Source organism: Macrobrachium nipponense, chromosome 2, assembly GCF_015104395.2.
Source record: "Macrobrachium nipponense isolate FS-2020 chromosome 2, ASM1510439v2, whole genome shotgun sequence".
NCBI lineage: Eukaryota > Metazoa > Arthropoda > Malacostraca > Decapoda > Palaemonidae > Macrobrachium > Macrobrachium nipponense.
The window spans coordinates 35,875,711-35,898,539 of record NC_087201.1 but is presented as its reverse complement, the minus strand read 5'-3'; the positions used below and the strand labels follow the sequence as shown (position 1 = coordinate 35,898,539).

The window sequence follows — 22,829 nt, the reverse complement described above, 5'->3', positions numbered from 1 at the left end:
ATATGGAAATGTGCACAATTTCATGCACAATACAACTGAAAAATACCCATGGTTGTAGCTTTTATCAGTTTTGAAATATTTTCATATAAATAACGATGTGCCAAAATTTCAACCTTCAGTCAATTTTGACTCTACTGAAATGGTCGAAAAACGCAATTGTAAGCTAAAACTCTTATATTCTAGTAATATTCAATCATTTACCTTCATTTTGCAACAAATTCGAAGTCTCTAGCACAATATTTTGATTTATGGTGAATTTATGAAAAAAAAAAAAAATTTCCCTTACGTCCGCGCGGTCACTCTTCCGAAAAAAATCAGAAATTTTTTTTGTGCGCTTGTTGTAATGTTTGCACCATTTTAAATTAGCCGTTACATAAAATTTTATATATGAAAATGTGCGCAATTTCATGTAGAATACAACTAAAAGTAATTGAAGGTTGTAGCTTTTATCATTTTCGAAATATTTGCATATAAATCCCGATAAATAGAAAAAAAACCACGTTCGGTCAACTTTGACCTTACCAAAATAGTAAAAAAAACACAATTGTAAGTTAAAACTCTTACAGTCTAGTAATATTCAGTCATTTATCTTTATTTTGAAACAAAATTGAAGTCTCTAGCACAATATTTAGATTTATGGTGAATTTTTAAAAAAAACTGTCCTTCCCTCCGCGTGCAGATTCTCCACCGCAAATCTCTGAAATGCGTACGTCGCATTCTCGTCATATTTGTTCCGTTTCATATTAGGCGTTTCATAGTTATATATATATAAAAATGTGCAAAATTTCATGTAGAATACAACAAAAAATAATTGAAGGTTGTTGCTTTTCTCATTTTTGAAATATTTGGATATAAAAAATATATATATAAAAAAATTCAACATTCGGTCAACTTTATCTCGTCCGAAATGGTCGAAAACTGCAATTGTAAGCTAAAACTCTTACAGTATAGTAATATTCAATCATTTATCTTCATTTTGAAACAAATGGAAGTCTCTAGAACAATATTTAGATTTATGGTGAATTTAAAAAAAAAACATTTTTTACGTTCGCTTGTTACGTATTCAAGCATCATGTTGTGATAATATTTTCTCTGTGTTGCTTTGATCGTTTTACAATGTGTTATATACCAAAATGATTTCAATTTAGTGTACAATACAACGAAAAAAATTAACTCGTTAGCTTTAACCGTTTGCTCACAGCGCAATTTGAATACAATTATATATGAAATTTTGTTTTTGCGCTATCATATATCGCATTATTTATATATGATAATTATATTTTATTTCATTTCTGATGGTTGCATACTAAACTTGAGGCAATGACAAAAAAAGGAGCCAAAAATGAACTCTTAATCTTGAAAACTAAGCGCGCTGTGATTTTTTGAAAAAAAAATAAAATTTCCGCTTCGGCGCTCACTCTGAGACCCCCTCGGCATACGGGAGACGATTTTTGGCGTAAGAGGGTTAATGAAAAAGAATTTCAGAGCAAGGAGGAAAGACTTCAAAGAGGTAATTTCTTGGAAACAAGGTTCAGAGATGTCTAAAAACAGAACAGGTGATACAGAGATTTGGAAACGATCCCTCCAACCCTCCAGTTATGTGAGTAAAGAAAACGTAATACACAAAACAAACAATAAGGAGATAAGTGTTGGGTTTATTTAAATATGATAAAGCAACAAAAAAGTAAGTAAAACTTGTGCACATAGTCCCCAGTTTTTTGGCACCTGTCTAGTGACAAAAATAGACAATTTTGGCACCAATATGAGCTGATAATCAGTTATTGGCGTAGATACATACCTATCAGAGGCATTGATCTAGTTATCGAAGCTGATACCCGGTTATCAGTGCCAATAAGCCCTGAAAATTACCAATTTTTAGTTATCAGTGATTTTTGCACATCATCATGCCATGCGAACAGAACCACCGCTAATAACCCGGGACTGCCTGTACAGACCCAGTAGCAAGAGTATTGTTTGTTTTGTCTCTCATGTCTCTCATTAGAGAGACATAGAAAAGCATGTTGAAATGTTTCAGTATACAATATATAATGAAACCAAATATATTCAAACACAGGAGGAAGTCGAAAGGCAGGTCAGAGAAAGAAACAAACGTCTCTATGAGATGGCGGCCAAAAGAAAACTGTAGAATAGAGTGCACACTGTCTTGGTGGGCGGTACTTCTGCCCCTACTATTAGTAGCTATTACCATAACCACCTTGCAAAAGTTTAATGGTTGGATTTCCAGCTCATGGAAAGTTAATCTGATGTGTAAAGACGGAGGGTTTGTATTCATGTAGAAATAACCAGTGTCTTCTTGGAGAACAGTAATATGCCATTTTCACTGTTTACTTCAATAGGTGACTTACTGTTTCTTTTTTTATGGTAACAAGAATGTGGGCTGGGAATGCTTAGAAATATAGTAAAGAGTTTAGGAGGAGAGAATAATCAAAATAGCACTTGTCCAATGTTTCTTGGTCTTTTCTTCTCATATATTTTAATTTCAGATCGAGTTATTTGAATGGCGAGGGGAGGATCTTAGTCCCAAAGAAGATGGAGGGATCATTCGTAGAAACATTAAACAAGGTGAAGGGTACCAAACACCTAATGATGGTGCCATAGTTGATGGTATGTCATTGATTATGTTTATTTTACTTTGAATCTATTTAAATCCATGTCCTGAAAAACACCTTGAACTTTTGAATGCTGAAGTTCATGAATGTAAAGCAAATTTTTATATGAATCAGTTGTGTATTCATGTTATTTGCATGTTATACACTACACAGCTGCAAAAAAAATAGTAGTTTCATTGCTGTAATTAGTCATATTGCAATGTTTCATTCTTTTTACAGTTCATGTTGTAGGTCGTGTGAATGGAACAGTATTTGATGAAAGAGATGTCAAGTTTCCATTAGGGGAAGGTACTGAGCATAACATACCAGAAGGTTTGGAGAGGGCTATTGAGAGATTTAAGAAAGGAGAAAAATCTTCAATAAGGCTTGCACCAAAGGTACTACAGTATAAGCATTTTGCACTTTTATTTTATGACTTCTTTTGTAGCATAACATCCACATTAAAAAAGGTTTAATGTATAATCTTGTCGGTGTTTGCATTGATGAAAAATATTAATTTGTTCCTACACAATACACAAACCCATTGTCCTTTACATTAGGAATTACTTTATGGTGAAGCTGGAACACAGCCGTTAAATACTTGAACAAGGTGGTTAGCAATAACTACCATCTGGTAAACATACCACTTAGCTTTTGTCTGTCTTCCATTTAAGGCATGTTTGTGAGCTCTTGCTGACTAGCGGTTAATCAAGATTTCACTGTGGGATCTTTCTTTTATTGTTTTTAAATACATTTACTGTATTTGTTATTAATAATTACTTGGCTTTAATGATTAACCCTTTAACGCCGAAGGGGTATAATAAAAATCGTCTCCCGTATGCCAGCGGGGTCTGGGAGTGGGTGCCAAAGCGGAAATTTTTTTTTTTTTTAATCACAGCGCGCTTAGTTTTCAAGATTAAGAGTTCATTTTTGGCCCCTTTTTTTGTCATTCCTTGAAGTTTAGTATGCAACCATCAGAAATGAAAAAAAAAATATAATTATCATATATAAATAATGCGATATATAATTGTATTCAAATCGCACTGTCAGCAAAACGGTTAAAGCTAACGAATTAATTTTTTTTCGTTGTATTGTACACTAAATTGCGATCATTTTGGTATATAACACATTGTAAAACGATCAAAGCAACACAGAGAAAATATTATCACAAAATGATGCATGAATTCGTAATGCGCGTACGTAAAAAAGTTTTTTTCAAAAATTCACCATAAGTCGAAATATTGTTCTAGAGTCTTCCAATTTGTTTCAAAATGAAGATAAATGATTGAATATTACTATACTGTAAGAGTTTTAGCTTACAATTGCAGTTTTCTACCATTTCAGACAAGTTGAAGTTGACCGAATGTCGTATTTTTTTAATATATTTTTTTTATATGCAAATATTTCAAAAATGAGAAAAGCTACAACCTTCAATTATTTTTTGTTGTGTTCTACATAAAATTGCGCATATTTTCATATATAAAACTCTATGAAACGCCTAATATGAAACGGAGCAAATATTACGAGAATGCGATGTACGCATTTCGGAGATTTGCGGGGGAGAATCTGCACCGGGAGCGAAGGAAAAAGTTTTTTAAAAATTCACCATAAATCAAAATATTGTGCTAGAGACTTCGAATTTGTTTCAAAATAAAGATAAATGACTGAATATTACTAGACTGTAAGATTTTTAGCTTACAATTGCGTTTTTCGACCATTTCGGTAGAGTCAAAGTTGACCGAACGTGGTTTTTTTTTCTATTTATCATGATTTATATGCAAATATTTTCAAAATGAGAAAAGCTACAACCTTCAATTGTTTTTTGTTGTATTCTACATGAAATCGCACACATTTTCACATATAAAACTCTTCGAAACGCCTAATATGAAACGGAGCAAATATTACGAGAATGTGATTTACGCATTTCGGAGATTTGCGGCGGAGACTCCATGCTCGGAGGGAAGGAAAAGTTTTTTTTTCAAAAGTTCACCATAAATCTAAATATTGTGCTAGAGACTTCGAGTTTGTTTCAAAATGAAGATAAATGACTGAATATTACTAGACTGTAAGAGTTTTAGCTAACAATTGCAGTTTATTACTATTTTGGTAGAGTAAAAGTTAACCGAACATGATTTTTTTTTCTATTTATTGTGATTTATATGCAAATATTTCGAAAATAAGAAGAGCTACAACCTTCAATTATTTTTTTGTTGTATTCTACATGTAATTGTGTACATTTTCTTATATAAAACTCTATGAAATGCGTAATATGAAACGGAGCAAATATTATGAGGATACGACATACGCATTTCGGTGATTTGCGGCGGAGAATCCACGCGCGAAGGGAAGGAAAAAGTTTTTTTTTTTAAATTCACTAAATCTAAATATTGTGCTAGAGACTTCGAATTTGTTTCAAAATGAAGATAAATGGTAGAATATTACTAGAGTGTTAGATATTTTTCTTACCCAAAAATACCAATATATATAAATATTATATATTATATTATAATATATCTATATATATATTATATATATATATATATATATATTATACACATATATATATATATACATATATATATAATATATATATATCTTTATATACAGTGGTACCTCGAGATACGAGTTTAATTCGTTCCAGAGCTGAGCTCGTAAGTCAATCGGCTAGTATCTCAAACGAATTTCTCCCATTTAAAATAACTGAATTCAATTTAATCCGTTCCGGACCTATGAAAAATCCCCAAACCATTGTAAATTATGAATAAAGATATGTTTTTATATAACAAATAAACATGTATAATTTACATAACAAAATATGAAATAAAGAAATAAAATAGTTATTTAGCATAATAGTCTTACTTTGGAGACAGACGAGTGTGGCTAACGAAGGTGAACGGCGAGGAGGAGGGAGGGGGGAAGGGATGTAGGCACTCTAGACACGTACGTAAACGGCACTTTTTTAGAACTTAAAACTATTTTCGTAACTTTAAAACTAAAACTGCACTTCCTTATTTCAAATGAAAGAAAAAACTTAAAACAATGCACTTAACCCTCTTACGCCGACTGGACGTATTTTACGCCAACATTTTTTGTCTCCCGTGTGCCGACTGGACGTATTTTACGTCGACTTACAAAAGTTTTTTTTTAAATTCGCGGAAAAATACTTATAGGCCTACCAGCCTAAAACTTTTGAATCACGCGCCTTGGGGGATGCTGGGAGTTCACGGATCAAGGGGTTGTTTTGTTTACAATCGTTATGCAGGCGCGCAAGCGCGAATTTTTTTCTTGCCGCACTAAAAAGTATGTGTGACACATCTCAGAAATTATTTCGTCACTTTGACATAATTTTTGTGCCATTGTAAATTAGCCGTTACATGAAGTATTATATATGAAAATGTGCGAATTTTTATGTAGAATACAACAATAAAATACTCATGATTGTAGCTTTTATCAGTTTTGAGATATTTTCATATAAATAACGATAATTGCCAAAATTTCAACCTTCGGTCAACTTTGACTCTACCGAAATGGTCGAAAAACGCAATTGTAAGCTAAAACTCTTATATTTTAGTAATATTCAATCATTTACCTTAATTTTGCAACTTATTGGAAGTCTCTAGCACAATATTTCGATTTATGGTGAATTTATGAAAAAACTTTTTCCTTACGTCCGCGCGGTAACTTCCGAAAAAAATCATACATGCGATTGTGGTAATGTTTGCACCATTTTAAAATTAGCCGTTATATAAAGTTTTATATATGGAAATGTGCGCAATTTCATGCACAATACAATTAAAAACAACCCATGGTTGTAGCTTTTATCAGTTTTGAGATATTTTCATATAAATAATGATAATTGCCAAAATTTCAACCTTCGGTCAACTTTGACTCTACCAAAATGGTCGAAAAACGCAATTGTAAGCTAAAACGCGTATATTCTAGTAATATTCAAGCATTTACCTTCATTTTACAACAAATTGGAAGTCTCTAGCACAATATTTCGATTTATGGTGAATTTATGAAAAAAATAACATTTTCTTTACGTCCGCGCGGTAACTTCCGAAAAAAATCATACGTGCGATTGTGGTAATGTTTGCACCATTTTAAATTAGCCGTTACATAAAGTTTTATATATGAAAATGTACGCAAATTCATGTAGAATACAACTAAAAATAATTGAAGGTTGTAGCTTTTCTAATTTTTGAAATATTTGCATATAAATCACGTTAAATAGAAAATAAACAATGTTCGGTCAACTTTGACTCTACCGAAATGGTTGAAAAACGCAATTGTAAGCTAAAACTCTTACAGTCTAGTAATATTCAGTCATTTATCTTAATTTTGAAACAAATTCGAAGTCTCTAGCAAAATATTTAGATTTATGGTGAATTTAAAAAAAGATCTTTCCTTCCCTCCGCGCGCGGATTCTCTGCCACAAATCTCCGAAATGCGTACATACCATTCTCGGAATATTTGCTCCATTTCATATTAGGCATTTCATAGAGTTTTATATATGAAAATGTGCGCAATTTCATGTAGAATAAAACAAAAAATATTTGAAGGTTGTAGCTTTTCTTATTTCCGAAATAATTGCATATAAAAAATATATAAAAATTCGGCATTCGGTCAAATTTAACTCGTCAGATATGGTCAAAAACTGCAATTGTAAGCTAATACTCTTACAGTATAGTAATATTCCATCATTTGTCTTCATTTTGAAAGAAATTGGAAGGCTCTAGGACAATATTTAGATTTATGGTGAATTTTTGAAAAAAATATTTGTTTACGTCCGAGCATTACGAATTCATGCATTATTTTGTGATAATATTTTCTCTGTGTTGCTTTTATCGTTTTACAATGTGTTATATACCAAAATGATCACAATTTAGTGTACATTACAAAGAAAAAATAGTAACGTGTTACCTTTAACCGTTTTGCGCACAGCGCGATTTGAATACAATTATATATGAAATTTTGTTTTTGTGCTATCATATATCGCATTATTTATATATGATAATGATAATTTTTTTCATTTCTGATGGTTGCATACTAAACTTCAGGCAATGACAAAAAAAGGAGCCAAAAATGAACTCCTAATCTTGAAAACTAAGCGCGCTGTGATTTTTTGAAAAAAATATTTTTTCCGCTTCTGCGCTCACTCTGAAACACCTCCGGCACACGGGAGACAATTTTTTTTTACCGCTTCGGCGTAAGAGGGTTAACTTTAAACTTAAACTAAGCTTAACATTTACGTAAATTTAATTATCACTTGTATTTACCTTCTTGGCTGCACTTTCTGTACTTTCACTCGCAGCTCTTTTCAATAAAAATGTATCCAAAGAACTTTGCTTTTGCCTGCCTTTCAAAATGCTTCAAAAATGTGACAAACAAGTGTCATTAAAAAGCGCTGAAGCACGACCAGTTGCCACTTTTTCTCAGTGTTTCTTTTCAATGAAATTTGACAGCTTTTCCCACATTGCCAGCATGTCTTTAATTTCACCTGTAGAAATCACTTCCTCTGGCTCTTCCTCCTCCTCACTCGTGTTAATCTCTTTCAGAACCTTCGTGTGTTGCATCATCTGCAGCTCCTTCAACTCCTCATGTTCTTCGACGAGTTCGTTGACGTCACCCTCATCTACTTCCAGACCCAACGACTTTCCGAGAGATACAATCTCCTCCAACTCTTCTTGCTTGGACTCGGGCTCAAACCCTTCGAAATCTCTCTCTGCAACAGCATCAGGCCATAACTTTTTCCATGCAGAGTTCAACGTTCGTCTTGTTACCCCTTGCCATGCCAAGTCAATGATACGTAGACAGATCACGATGTTGTAGTGATCTTTCCAAAACTCTCGAAGGGTTAGATTTGTGTTTTCCATCACTTCAAAGCAGCGGCGGAACTAGTGCTTCGTGTACAGCTTTTTGAAGTTGGAAATGACCTGCTGATCCATCAGCTGTAGGATTGAAGTCGTATTGGGTGGGAGGTAGAGAACTTTGATAAACTGGAACTCCTCCAGAATATCATCTTCAAGACCAGGTGGGCGGGCTGGAGCATTATCAAGGATGAGCAATGCTTTCATCGTGTTGGCTTACGGCGGTGTCGGCTTACTATGTTCCGAGGTTACGACGCTTGTCAATAGACACCAGGAAACTATCACGGGGCATAACGCCGGGCACATTGGGCGTACTTAAAAAAAAATTCCGCCTCCAATATTGCCTGACGTCGGCAGCAGGCACCATACCAAAAAAAATGTGGAACCCCAAAAAATGTGCCATGTTGGTGAGGTTGCAGCCCCGCCAGCGATAGATACGACAGTGTCGTGCGTAGTTCATCACGGCAGTACCGAGGTTAGTCCGCCGTCTCTGCTACCAGGTACTCCAGCAATTCCCGCGTAAGGAACAGCTGAATGAACCCCAGAGCAGTGAGAAGAACAGGTACGGTTTCACACACGAAACCCCCCCACTGGCCCATCTCCCTCACTTAGGCCCTCGCTTTCTGTATCGTCATCGGCGACAAAACTAGACGACCCTATATCCTCCTCTTCCTCCTCCTCCTCCTCCTCAGATTCCCCCTCATAAGCACTAAAACCACTAAATTCGAGCTCACTTTCGGGATGTGAGCCTCGAATGGACATTGGGGGCAAATATTCATCATCATTGACATCGGGAGTGATGTCCTCATCACTAGATGACCAACGCCACCAAAATGAGGACTTGCGACATGCTCCCGATCGAGCTCCGATAAGTAAGCATCAATGTCCCTTGGTTGGAGGCCTCCCAAATGCCTATGAATGCCCCTAAGGACACCCTGATGCTTCCTAGAGGTTACTAAAGGCACACGAGACACACGTTGTGGTCCTAGAACACTTTCATCCACACGAGGCTGCACGGAACGGCGTTGAGGCGCGAGGTCATCTTGGGTGCTTGGTCACTCGCCAGCATCCAAGTCCAAAATATGTCTCACATGATCCCTTCCGACGGGTAAAACGCACCTTTCGCGTTCCATACGTCGTTTAGACATCTCTATGTACGTCCTGTACCACCACAAATATTCAAACTCTCGTACAAGTTCGGCAAAACACGATTGCGGCAAAAGATTGCTCTCAAATGACGCGTCGCTGATGCTGGCTGATGCGAGAAGGAGGCATTTCGCGCATGCGCACCTGGGTCACGCTTGTAAACAAAACAACACCTTGATCTGTGAACTCCCGGCATCCCACAAGGCGCATGATTCAAAAGTTTTCAGCTGGTAGGCCTATAAGTATTTTTCCGCGAATTTTAAAAAAACTTTTCTATATTGATGTACGATACGTCCAATCGGCACCCAACCGACAATTTATATCGACGTATAATACGTCCATTTGGCGTTTAAGGGTTAATATACAGGCAGCCCCCAGTTACCAACAGGAGTTTCATTATGGGGGCTTGATGGTAACCGAAAATCGTTGCTAACCAAAATTCTAAAGTCTACGGGCCCTACAATCGTTAGTAACATTATAATCGGTGCTTAAATGTTACAGCCATAAACAACTGAATGAAATCATTTGTTTTGCTACTAAACCTTACTGAATCTGATAACAACAATGTTTTTTTTTTGCATTTTAGCAATCGTACGGTAATAAATAATTACTGTAGTTTTGTTACAAATGACATTAATTAAGTAGAATAGAACTGATGTATTTTACATTATATATTTATTAGCTATGAAGAAAATATTGACATGGAAATATAGTACTGCTAAATTTAAGCTGCATTTGTAACTGAAGCTTAGAAAACAATGTTCACACTGCTAATGACTTTACTTCATTAAGTTGAGAAAAAAAATATTTAAAAAAATGTCAGGCATGAAAGAACAGATTATGCTGTTGTTTTCATGGCGATAAAAGATAAATACTTCATATGAAGCTCATATTATGATAAAAGAGGGTAAATGTAGCAAAGGGAATTTAATTTTTTTACAAAAAAAAAAAAATGCTCCCAGCATCTATTAACAAAAAAAAAAAAAAACTAAATCTAGTTCACAAGATGTATTTATTTTACACAAAAAAACATGCTCCCGACACCATGTATTTAAAAAAGAAACTAAATATAGTTCACAAGAAGATGTATTTAAGTCATATTTTGACTTTAAAATGGTTCATATAACAAAACATAAATAGTGTTACTAGAGATAAATTTTTTGCTAAATAAAAACAAGAAAATGCTCTGAATTGAGTTAAATGCAGTGAAGTGAACTTACCGCCTTCTGCTGATTTTTCCAAACCAAAACATAATCGCAACAGTGTCATCTATAAATGAAAAAATTAGCTAAATCTAGTTTTACAACAAGACTTATTTGTCATATTTCGACATGAAAACACGCCATATAACGAAACATAACCTAGTTCCAACAGAGTTGGATTTCTCTCTGGAACATATCCCTCCCATTATTCTCAGGAAATTCATCTATTTGCGCTATTTTTCTATGAGAAATATTCACAAATTCCAGTTTTTTTTTCTTTTAATCAATTTCATCATACAAGGCACTTTTTGTGATAAAACTATTTAAAAAACTAGGTATAAGAATTTTCTTAGTGGGTTTTTCTTGAGTTTTAACTAACAAAATAGACCATTTTAAACATTTTTATAGGGGTTCCAACTAGTCACGGGTTCTAACTAATCATGGGGGGGGTCTGGCGCACATCCCCTGCAAATACATGGGACCACTGTAATTAGTTCCATGAAAGGAAGTCAGCAAGGTCCTGAGAGTGCAGAGCCTTTTCTTTCTCCTGTTTCATCGGATGATGAAGAACAGACACCAACTCTACGACTCTATCCCACCTTCGGCTTATTTGAGTGCTGCGCCACCTGGACACTTTCCCGCATTACTTTGTCACAGCAGCTCCCAGGTCTCCTGGTTCAATTTTCTTGATGAAGAGGAAGCATTTGGATCTCCTTCTTCCGAAGCTATTACAGGCAGTCTGCAGCTTACAACATTTCGAGTTTGCAACACTTTTCAATTACATTCATTAGAAATTATTTCCAGGTTTACAACACTTATGTTCTAGGGTTATGACACTGATCCGACGGAAGAAGTATGATTCCAAAAAGGCAAAATACTGTACATACGTGAGTAATATTTGACTGCATGTAATGTTCAACCCCATTTTTACTGCATATATTAGGACTTTAGCATACAAGTGGTCCCCTCATAATTGCAGGGGATGCGTACCGTAACCCCGAACGAGTAGTTGGAATCTATAAAAAATGCTTAAAACCTCCTATTTTGTTAGTTAAAACTCAAGAAAACCAACTAATAATATTTATACATAGTTTTTTTAACAGTTTTATCACAATAAGTGCATTTTACGATGAAATAAAGGAATTTGTGGATAAAAGTACCGCAAATAGGCGAATTATCCCCCGAATAAGGGGGAGGGGGGGGAATGTTCCAGAAAGAAATCCTCGAATGCATGAGTCCACTAATCCAGAGAACGTGAATATATTAGGGCTGGTGCCTTGTATGATAAGGCGCCCTATGAGGTAATGTTAGACTAGCGATAAACTTACGCTAAGTCGGTTGGTATTGCACTTCCATCTTCAATGGAGTGTCTGGGGTTTTGTAGATCACTTACGAAGTCGGTATTATCTTTACGACGATGTGTTAAACTCATGGTTCGGTGAGGTTCTTGTAGAAAACACGAAATATAAAAATAGATATAATTTCTTCTGACGTTTTACATGCTGAAGATCAGATATGATTGTACAAGTCTTCTAATAACGATAGCTTGATCGCTTCTGCCAATGATGATGGCTAATCCTATTCCTCTACATGATAAAGCTTAGGTAAAGAGGTACAGGTCTTCTAATGACGATAGCTAACTCTGTTCTGCCTGTCTACCATCTCTGTTACAAGTTATGAAGGAACAGACAGTAGTTCGAACATATGAACATACAATCCAAATGACATAGTTTCATACGAACACACAATCAAAATGAGACACGCTACAAATCACGTAGGCGGTAGTTGTCTCAAGCAGGGAGCTTGGACTGTTTCAAAACAAATGAATGACTACAGGTGACGACATGTTATCTTAGCCTACTTTTATTGTATACGTCATCTTTAGCGTCTCTAGTCTGATCACATTCCTGCAAGCAATCTTTTATATATATGGACTAACATTCCATATTTTTGTTATGTAAACACTTACATTAGCTCGGTCAGCTACCAAAACCAACTACTGAATATTACTCAAACTTGACTTGCATTTGACTTATAGGATGTGATACAGACACTATGTGAATATATATATATATATAATAATATATAAATAACTAAATTCATGGTGTACATGAATTGATTCAAGTAATAAAATAGAAAACAATGATTTGGTAAATAATAGTGATCACATGATATATATAATGATACAGTTTTTCACTTCATCTCATTAAGATACATATGCTACAGAAAATACTAATGTACTCTGATAATTGCATAGAATGAAGATTAACATGATAAAAATCATATTTTAACTGATAAAAATTTCATATATGAATTGATAAAATTATTAATGTTTATGCTGATTGATTCGTTGATTTTTATGCTAACTGTTATATATCTGCGGATATTGTTAAGATAAAAGGTAACTGATTGATTATAGGCTACCTGATTTGTTTATACATATGTATATGGATTCATATAATTATGATTAATATATGTGCACTTTAAATAGATTCCTACTGCGTACACGCAAAGATATATTTAGATTCTGTTATTTATGATCATTTATATAAGAGATTCCTATTGCGTACACGCAAAGATATATTTCGACTCTGTTATTTATGATCAATTATATATAGATTCCTAGTGCGTACACGCAAAAAATATATTTCGATTCTGTTATTTATGATCATTTATATATAGATTCCTAGTGCGTACACGCAAAAAATATATTTCGATTCTGTTATTTATGATCATTTATATATATAGGATACATGACCGAGGTTATACTACTTCACATTTAACTAGCTTTCGAACCACTTTTCGTCCATTACACAGTTCCAGACAACCACCTATAGCCACTGAAACGGCCTTTTTCAATGGTTAAAACAAGGGGAAAATTTGCCTGGGCGGGTCCAACGTTCTATTTTTGCGCTCATACTTATTCTCTGATTCAAGATACTATTCTCTGCATCCTAAGCTACACGATTACGTTCGCGATGAATAAAAAAACATCCCCAGCACGAGTCCTTCGCCAGCAAAGTAGAGTTGAATATCCTTCGGGTCGTAATTGTCGGAAGTATGTCCCTTTTGTAGTCGAATTCCGACAGCCGCTGGAGCGTTCCGCATGAAAACGAGATTAACGACGAGATACGGTGTCGGTCGAAGAAGTCCATGAAATTCCTTTCACATTGTAGGCGGTTGTTACTTGACTGTAGTCGTCCGCTGCGACGAACGATTTTTTGAAGTTGCGATGTGAAACTCTCATACTGCAGGATACTGTAACCAGGTTCCATTAATCAGCCTGCAAGTGAAATTATACTTGTCACAAGGGCAAAGTAAATTCAGACGACATCCAAATACAGGGGAGGGAAGAGAGCCATTTAGACCAGACTTAACCCACATGAATTCGCTGATATTTTGGAATTCAGAAGAGTCCGCTGTACAAACTTTTTATCCATGGCATTAACAATGAGTGAACCTATCCAGGTCTATGATGACTGTAAAAATATCCATAATTATAAAAAATAAACAGATATTCAATACGAATCCCAAAGAAAATTCGATATTACTGGTAGTAAGTTACTAGACAAAGAAGTGGAAAACGGAGCTATTTGTAAGATTGCCAGGCAACATAAGAGTCAAAGAGAATATTAATCATGATTCTATGTGCCCTAACAAAAGTTTCATATTCAATTTTCTCGCGCGCATCCTCTGAGGTTAATTTTTTTTTTTTTTTTTTAAACTTTATTAATAGGTAGGAGATGCAACGAAAAAAAAACCCACTATGTAACTAATTTCTAAATAAACTTTGGGTTTTTCAAGAAAATGTGACATTTTCCCATGAATGTTTTACTTGAATTGTAATAGGCTAATGTTGCAAGTAAATATTTCTTATACATATCTTGATACTTCTAAATGTCTATGAGGTTCAGAAAAAAATTTATTCATTTTGTTGTTATAGAAATTCTATTTGCTTATTTTGTTATTAATTTTAAAATGATTGCAACTCCTTAGCTAAAGTTGCATTGCGCATACGGATAGACATTTGTACCTAACGTCTGCCTTGCCCATGAGAAGTTCGGGCTAAGCATTCCTTTCTCCAGCAACCTGCTTTGCAATCGCGAGATGAAGCCTGTGTAAGCAGATTATTGAGGTTAAAAGGAACAAATGCTGATACGGCAATGATGACGTCGTCACTTGGCAGGAGATTGCTCTCAGCCAGCTAAGAGTTACGTTACTTGCTGTAAGAGATACGACTTTAAGATAAATTTTTTGTTTTTTTTTTTAATACTCGACCCACATGAGAAGAATGTCTGAAAAAAAGCAGTACCAAAATTGAACAATATATTAGTTTCATGCTGGAAATCTGCATAATTGTAATTATGTTAAATTAAATATTCCTTATTCAAACTAATGAAAAAAGGTTTCCATACAAATTCTATATATATTATTAGCCCTGTATAAGATTCATATAGGATTATTTCATAGATAACATTTTCACTTCTAGACTTCCTGACTTTAAAATCTCTTTTATTCTATTTTATTTATTTATTTATTTATTATTATTACTATTTTTTTTTTTCATTGACTACGAATATAAATCACCGGGACAGACAATATGTCAGTAGGTTTTGGATATGTGTTTGAACTTTTAGCTTATTTGTCATTACTAAAGCGTTAAGTTAGAGTTCAAATCTTTACGCATATATATTTGGTTACGTTTTGCTTATTGATTTTATCGTGATTCCTTTTTTATTATAATTTGTAACCCTTCCGACTTCTTACAGAGTGTATTATATTGACTCCACTTGTATCCATATTTATTTTATTTTTTTTTTTTATATTTATTTATTTATATATATTTGATAAATTAATGGTTGGCTTGAATATGTGGATATGTGTTTGAACTTTTAGCTTATTTGTCATTACTAAAGCGTTAAGTTAGAGTTCAAATCTTTACGCATATATATTTGGTTACGTTTTGCTTATTGATTTTATCGTGATTCCTTTTTTATTATAATTTGTAACCCTTCCGACTTCTTACGGAGTGTATTATATTGACTCCACTTGTATCCATATTTATTTTATTTTTTTTTTATATTTATTTATTTATATATATTTGATAAATTAATGGTTGGCTTGAATATGTGGAAAAGTGTTCTAGCGGCGTACCGTATAAGGCTACTTGCGGCATTAATTCTATAAATACAAGATATAACTGATAAAGGTATTTAAAACCGCGAGAACCGCTATAATCCAGTTCGGATCCAACATCACGAGTTGTAACTCGTAAGACATTGACACTTCCTATTTAATTATCCGTTATTCTACCAAACCGATTGACTCTGGGTGATAAAATATATTATTGGTTTTCTTAATGGAAAGGAATTCACACAACGTGTTAAGGAGATTATTATTGATTTACACCACCCGAGTCACAGATTATTATGTGTTGAATTCCATATTTACTGATTTAGCACTCATAAATATTCCTAACGCACTCAATTGCGGTGTTTGTTTTTAGTGCTATTAATTCTATATAACGTGTCAAGGAACTATTAACACTAAGAAGTGTTTATTCCCTCTGTCAGACTCGTAATTCTGTTAATAATTCTACGTATATTCTTTCAAGGATTGATTTGGCACAGGATAGGCTCCTAAACTGACAGGTGTCTTAGTGTATCCCTTGTTTTCATGACACGTGTTACAATTAGTTATGTGCTTTTTATATCTGTAAGCATTGTAGGCCAGTAAAATAGTGATTTGGCTTTCTGTGACATAGTAGGGAACCCTGGATGACGGAATGCAACCAGTTTATGACGATTGGTATGAAAGAGATTATTACTACTACCTGGTCGTTAGTCATCTGCTGTGTTTCTTCGGGTTTTCCTCGTCACAGACCTCCATATAATAATTACATTTGATTACATTATTCTGATACACATACTTTAAATATACTTTTGCTTTAGGGTTTCTGCTCGAAGTGTTTATTGTTTTTGCCTAGCCACTGACCCTGTTTCCGTTTCGAAGTGTTTATTGTTTGGGTTATGTCTGTTGACTCTTGCTTTGTTCAGTTTGTAACAGTTCTGCGCTCCGACCCAGATATTCAATGCTCGCGATCTCTTGGGTTAAGGAATTTTCTTGTTTAGATACGGTTTTAACAATAGGTACGGATGTTTCTATATCTTTTAGTCTAATTAATGGTTCTTTGCAGTATGGTGCGGGATTGCGGGATAATGCGTCAGCTATGATAATTGCTTTCCCAGGTAGATATCTTATCTTGGCTCCAAAGACCTGAATGATCATTTGTCACCGAGTTCTTTTTGGACTGTGATTAAAGCCTTTGAAAAACTTGGTAAGTGACTCATGGTCAGTAAGGATTTTATCAGGATAGCCGTAGATTATGAACTTAAAATGTACTAGTGTTAAAGATACCTAGCCCTTCCTTGCCTATTACTGCATATTTACTTTCAGAGGGCTTTAGTTTACGTGAATAAAAAGCTATAGGGAAGAACTGTTTATCATATTACTGAAGTAGTATCCCTCTTACCCCTTGGTCTGAGGCGTCTGTTGCAATAAAAAAAAATTCCTTATTTAAATCAGGGATTTTTAAGTTAGGTAAGCTGCATTTTCCGCTTTTAAGATATCGAACGCCTGTTGATGCTTTTCAGACCATAATAAATCTACGCTCTTCTTCGTAAGATCTGTTAAAGGAGCTGTCATCATTGAAGAGTTACATATTTACATACGATTGTAATACCCACTACAGCGCAAAAGTGCTGTATCCCCTTTTTACGTTAATAAGTACCGGAAAGTTATGAATAGCCGACACCTTACCATGGACTACTTTTAGGACCTTGACCAGACACATAAAACCTAGATAAACATGTTCGGTTTTAAAAAACTCACATTTAGATATTTTACTCTGAGATTATTTGTCTTTGTCTCTGTAGCACTAGCTCTACTTTATGTGAATGTACTTCTAAGGTATTAGAAAAGATTACAAGATCATCCATATAGGCATGTAGGTTATCCCCTAAAAGTCTCCAAACACTATATTGTAATTGGGGCGCAACGTAAGCCGGAGGCATACGTAAAAAATTGATAATGTCCCCTGAGTGTGCTGAAAACGGAGTATGAGGTACAATCACTTAGGTAATGGTATCTGGTAAAAGCTTTTAAGTAAGTCTAAGTTGGTGAAAAAAATTTATTCTAACCTAACAGAGATAAGATGTCGTCGGTATATCGCACTGGAAACTATCGGAAGTCGTTTCCTTGTTTAAGCGACAGTAATCTGCGCAGATACGCCAAGTCCGATCTTTTATGGCATGACATTTGAGGGAAAAATTATATGGGCTTATTTGATTTCCTAATGACTCCTATTACTAACATTTTTCAACTTCGTCATTTATCTCTATTTTGAAATTGCAGTGAGAGTCTATACGAAGGTACGTATATAGCTTTATGTTTGTCCTTAGACCGTTTTTAAGTGTTAAATTACATCCGTTTTTCCCAGAGATCACTCGCTAGTGGAGAAACTTCCTGGTATTCAGGTAAAAGATAAAAAAAATTCTGCTGAATCACCTCTGCTTGAATGACTTTACGGATATTACTTTAGATAGATTATCAGAGAGATTCATCCACGACCGGTTGGGCGTGATTAACAATTAGCAACAATAAAAAATGCGATATTTATAACTTCCGTATCCACGATATGTATACTTTTAGGGCTTTGTTCGCGGAAATCGTTATATTTCAGAGTGTCGGGAAGGATTAAAATTTCATTTCCCAGCAAAGTCTTTTTACACGCACTAAGACATTCGAGGGTGCATGCTTCTCGAGATTTTGCGTGCAAAGTACGACTGCGGTTGTGGGAGAATTCTGTTGGGTCATTTGAACAATGTTACGATTTATGAGACAAATGTATAGTTCCTTTATATAAGTTATTATTTGATTAACTGTCTCATTTTTGTTCAAACGGATTTTACTATGTTTGAAGGTTTATAGGATTTTCCTTTGATAAACACGCCTTATTTTTCAGGATGTAAGATAATATTTTGTATACCCCTAGATGGATCTTACAATTACACTACATACAGATCAATGTTTTTATAACTATAGAGGTATCTGTAAGCGCTCGCTTATCCGGACTTCTCATTAGGGAAGTTCGAACAACAGACGGTGAGTCCGTAAATACAAGATATTGCGTGTACTAAAGAAATAAAACAAGATATTCTAATTTTTACGGCGCGTACAGTTGGGCTTAATCCACCAGTATTTATTATAACTTAATGTATTAAAATTAAAACGAAAACCTGCTCTGATTACTTATACGGTCGTGTGTTTCATAGGAAAAATCCTTTTTAATTCAAAAAGATATTGGTATGAACCAACATCGCTTTTCCCCACTCTGCTAGAGTCGCTTATTGTGTGGAATTTGCTTTGCTTTGAACACTTCGGCAGTTTTTTGACTGACCTTGACCGCTTGACTAGGTGACACAGTCACCGAGTTTGCTTGTTTTGATTCTGAACGGGCTACTGTTTCTATTTCTTTTTGTAATAATTAGGATCCTTCTCTTTATTACCATCGGCAACGTATTGTGTGTTTTTAGCATTATGTTGCTGGTTACGTATAAAGCAATGAATGACTAACTATTAGGAACTGAGCGATTACTAATTAAGACGAGTTATCTCTACTGCATTCAATCTTAACTGTTTGTACTTCATTCTTTGCTAAAATTTGAAATAGTGAGGGATCCTGGTCAGCGCATTTAGCCTGATGAAAGTTTTTTACAGACATGTTATTCCTTGCAATCCAGCCATATTTTTAAAGTTAAGTTGAGTCATTGAGGTTCGATATTTTTATAACTAAAAAACTCAAGGCTAAAACTGCGATCGGGACTTGCAAAGGAGCATTTATTGTCATGACCCGAAATAGTGTTACCTCTAATTTATCTAGATTTGTACGGGTGTTCCACTTGTTTTTTGTGTGTTTTCTAATCACTACGGTGCTTAACGACCCTATCCATGCATCTGTATAAATACAGACGTCCACTGCGTAAACGCATATTCACTGTTTAATATGATTTGTTACGTAAGGGATTAATAATCACCCAAAATGATAAAATTAACATAGTATATGATTATGATATTTCAGTAGAACTTCTGGAAACAGACACTCAAAGATAAAAAAACTCGCAGTAGCGAAATCTCAATGATGTAGATAATTTCTGTAAAAAAGTAAGATTAAGAATGTCTCGTAACTTCAGCCACAGGAATAACGAAATTCGACCTGCAAAGGAAACACTCAAAGTTACTCCAAATGAATAAAAAATTGTACTTAGCTTGCTTTTGTGGGAAGTCACGGTGTTCCTATAACGACACACGGCCTTGGTCCTCCTTCTCTATTTAGCGGACGACCTGGTTTGGCTTCAGTTTCCCCCGTGCGCGTTGTTTCGATGATTCGAGCCCTTGAAAATCCGATGCTGCAGACGCGTTGGTTTGTTTCTTGCAGTGCCGGAAACGCTCACTAACGATGTTTTCTTGAATGATTCTAATGAGAGACGAAGCTTCCGTTGCCGTAGGAAAGGACACGTCGGTTTTGTTTCTTGAAGTTATTCACTAACGATGATACTAAGTTGCTTGACGAATCTTGTTGTTTTCTGAAGTCGCTCACTAATGATGATACTAGGTTGCTTGAAGAATCTGCTGCTTTCGTCGTCGTTGACTTCATGATTTATTATTCTGTTTTTTCTTCGTAGGACGTTGTAGAGTTCTTCTGGTCCGCTGGCCACCAATTATTAGGGCTGGTGCCTTGTATGATAAGGCGCCCTATGAGGTAATGTTAGACTAGCGATAAACTTACGCTAAGTCGGTTGGTATTGCACTTCCATCTTCAATGGAGTGTCTGGGGTTTTGTAGATCACTTACGAAGTCGGTATTATCTTTACGACGATGTGTTAAACTCATGGTTCGGTGAGGTTCTTGTAGAAAACACGAAATATAAAAATAGATATAATTTTTCTTCTGACGTTTTACATGCTGAAGATCAGATATGATTGTACAAGTCTTCTAATAACGATAGCTTGATCGCTTCTGCCAATGATGATGGCTAATCCTATTCCTCTACATGATAAAGCTTAGGTAAAGAGGTACAGGTCTTCTAATGACGATAGCTAACTCTGTTCTGCCTGTCTACCATCTCTGTTACAAGTTATGAAGGAACAGACAGTAGTTCGAACATATGAACATACAATCCAAATGACATAGTTTCATACGAACACACAATCAAAATGAGACACGCTACAAATCACGTAGGCGGTAGTTGTCTCAAGCAGGGAGCTTGGACTGTTTCAAAACAAATGAATGACTACAGGTGACGACATGTTATCTTAGCCTACTTTTATTGTATACGTCATCTTTAGCGTCTCTAGTCTGATCACATTCCTGCAAGCAATCTTTTATATATATGGACTAACATTCCATATTTTTATTATGTAAACACTTACAAATACAGGGGTCCACTGTAGATCCCTTATAATGTTGAGTTTCAGTTCAGGTAATAAGCCTTGCGTATGTTAGCAGTTGCTACTGTAGCCTAGTTTGAGATTCTGACATCTAAACTAAGAAGCTAAATGCTAAGAGTATGCCAATAAAATGTATAATCAATGTGTACTTTTCTCAAATAATTATTAACTAACCAATAACTATAATAAACAAAAAAACAGAAAAAGTATCCAATCTTATGTCTACATACATGTATTCACCAACACTACAGAGTGGCGAACGATCGCCAAGCATCCACTTTTAACTTTTCATAGTACGTACGTATGATAATCATAAATTTTCATTATCTTCAACTACTGAAACTACCAAACAGATAATAACCTTTCATTTCTATTCGTTAATCTCTCTTTACCTAATGGAGATACCTACAGCTATACAGTGGGGACCCCGGATTCGTGGACTTACGGATTTCCAGATTTCCCTCTGGACCTTATCTACTTGTTATTTGCAGGAAATTCGCCTATTCGCAGTTTTTTCCTATGATAAATAACCACTAATTAGTGTATGTTGATGTTATTTTCATGACTAAGTACATTTTTTTATACAAAAATTATTTACTAATTTTAAAATATTAATATTAATATTATTAAGTTTGATAAGATTAAATAATATCACATAATAACAATAATAATTTCTCTCTCTCTCTCTCTCTCTCTCTCTCTCTCTCTCTCTTAAAGAGATGTATGTTTTTTTTAGTATGATAAATAAATTATTTACTAATTTTCAAATATTATGATTAATATAAAGAGCAGTCATTTCATTACAGAAAATACTATAGTGAATTAGTAAGATTTTAGTTTATAAAAAAAAAATATATCTAAGAGTGAAGGAAATCCCATTCTTCAGGCATCTTTCTTTCGAACTCCAGGTACCAAGCAGAAGCAGCTGAGGTTCAACAGCTGTCAAAATATATCAAGTAATGTGACAGGGGGAGGGAGTGTGTTCTCTCTCTCTCTCTCTCTCTCTCTCTCTCTCTCTTTACTGAGATGAGAGATTTTTATGGTACATGTATGTATAATATGTTTATTATAATTCAATGATAATAAAAATAACTGTAATTACAAAAATCATATATGATAGTATTTCCATTCACTCTTTCAAATAAGGATCTCTCTCTCTCTTCTCTCTCTCTCTCTCTCTCTCTCTCTCTCTCTCTCTCTCTCTCACTTATGTATGTTTATTTGTTTTGTAGTATAAAAAAAATGACTTACCTTATAACTAATTTTCAAATATTAATAACATTAATAAAAGAATAGCGATTCCCAGTCTTTTTATCCACTTGGAGGAAGGAGGGCGGGGGAATAAATGACAGTGTGACATACGTATTGGCAGAGGGGAAGGAGTCGAGTCTAGGAGTTATTCTCTCTCTCTCTCTCTCTCTCTTTCTCTCTGTCATTAGCTGTAGGTATATATATTTTTAGTGGTAAAATGTTTAAGATGACTTTGAAATATGG

General features: G+C 34.8%; 1 protein-coding gene across 1 annotated transcript in view; it reads left to right on the top strand.

Annotated features, from left to right (window-relative positions):
• The window catches only part of LOC135220530 (peptidyl-prolyl cis-trans isomerase FKBP4-like), a 275,919-nt gene that overhangs the window by 98,054 nt on the left and 155,036 nt on the right, over positions 1–22,829 (top strand). Inside the window, exons 5-6 of the mRNA XM_064257712.1 lie at positions 2,505–2,625; positions 2,850–3,007. Of these exons, the coding sequence (XP_064113782.1) occupies positions 2,505–2,625; positions 2,850–3,007 (279 nt within the window). The remainder of the gene's footprint in view (positions 1–2,504; positions 2,626–2,849; positions 3,008–22,829) is intronic.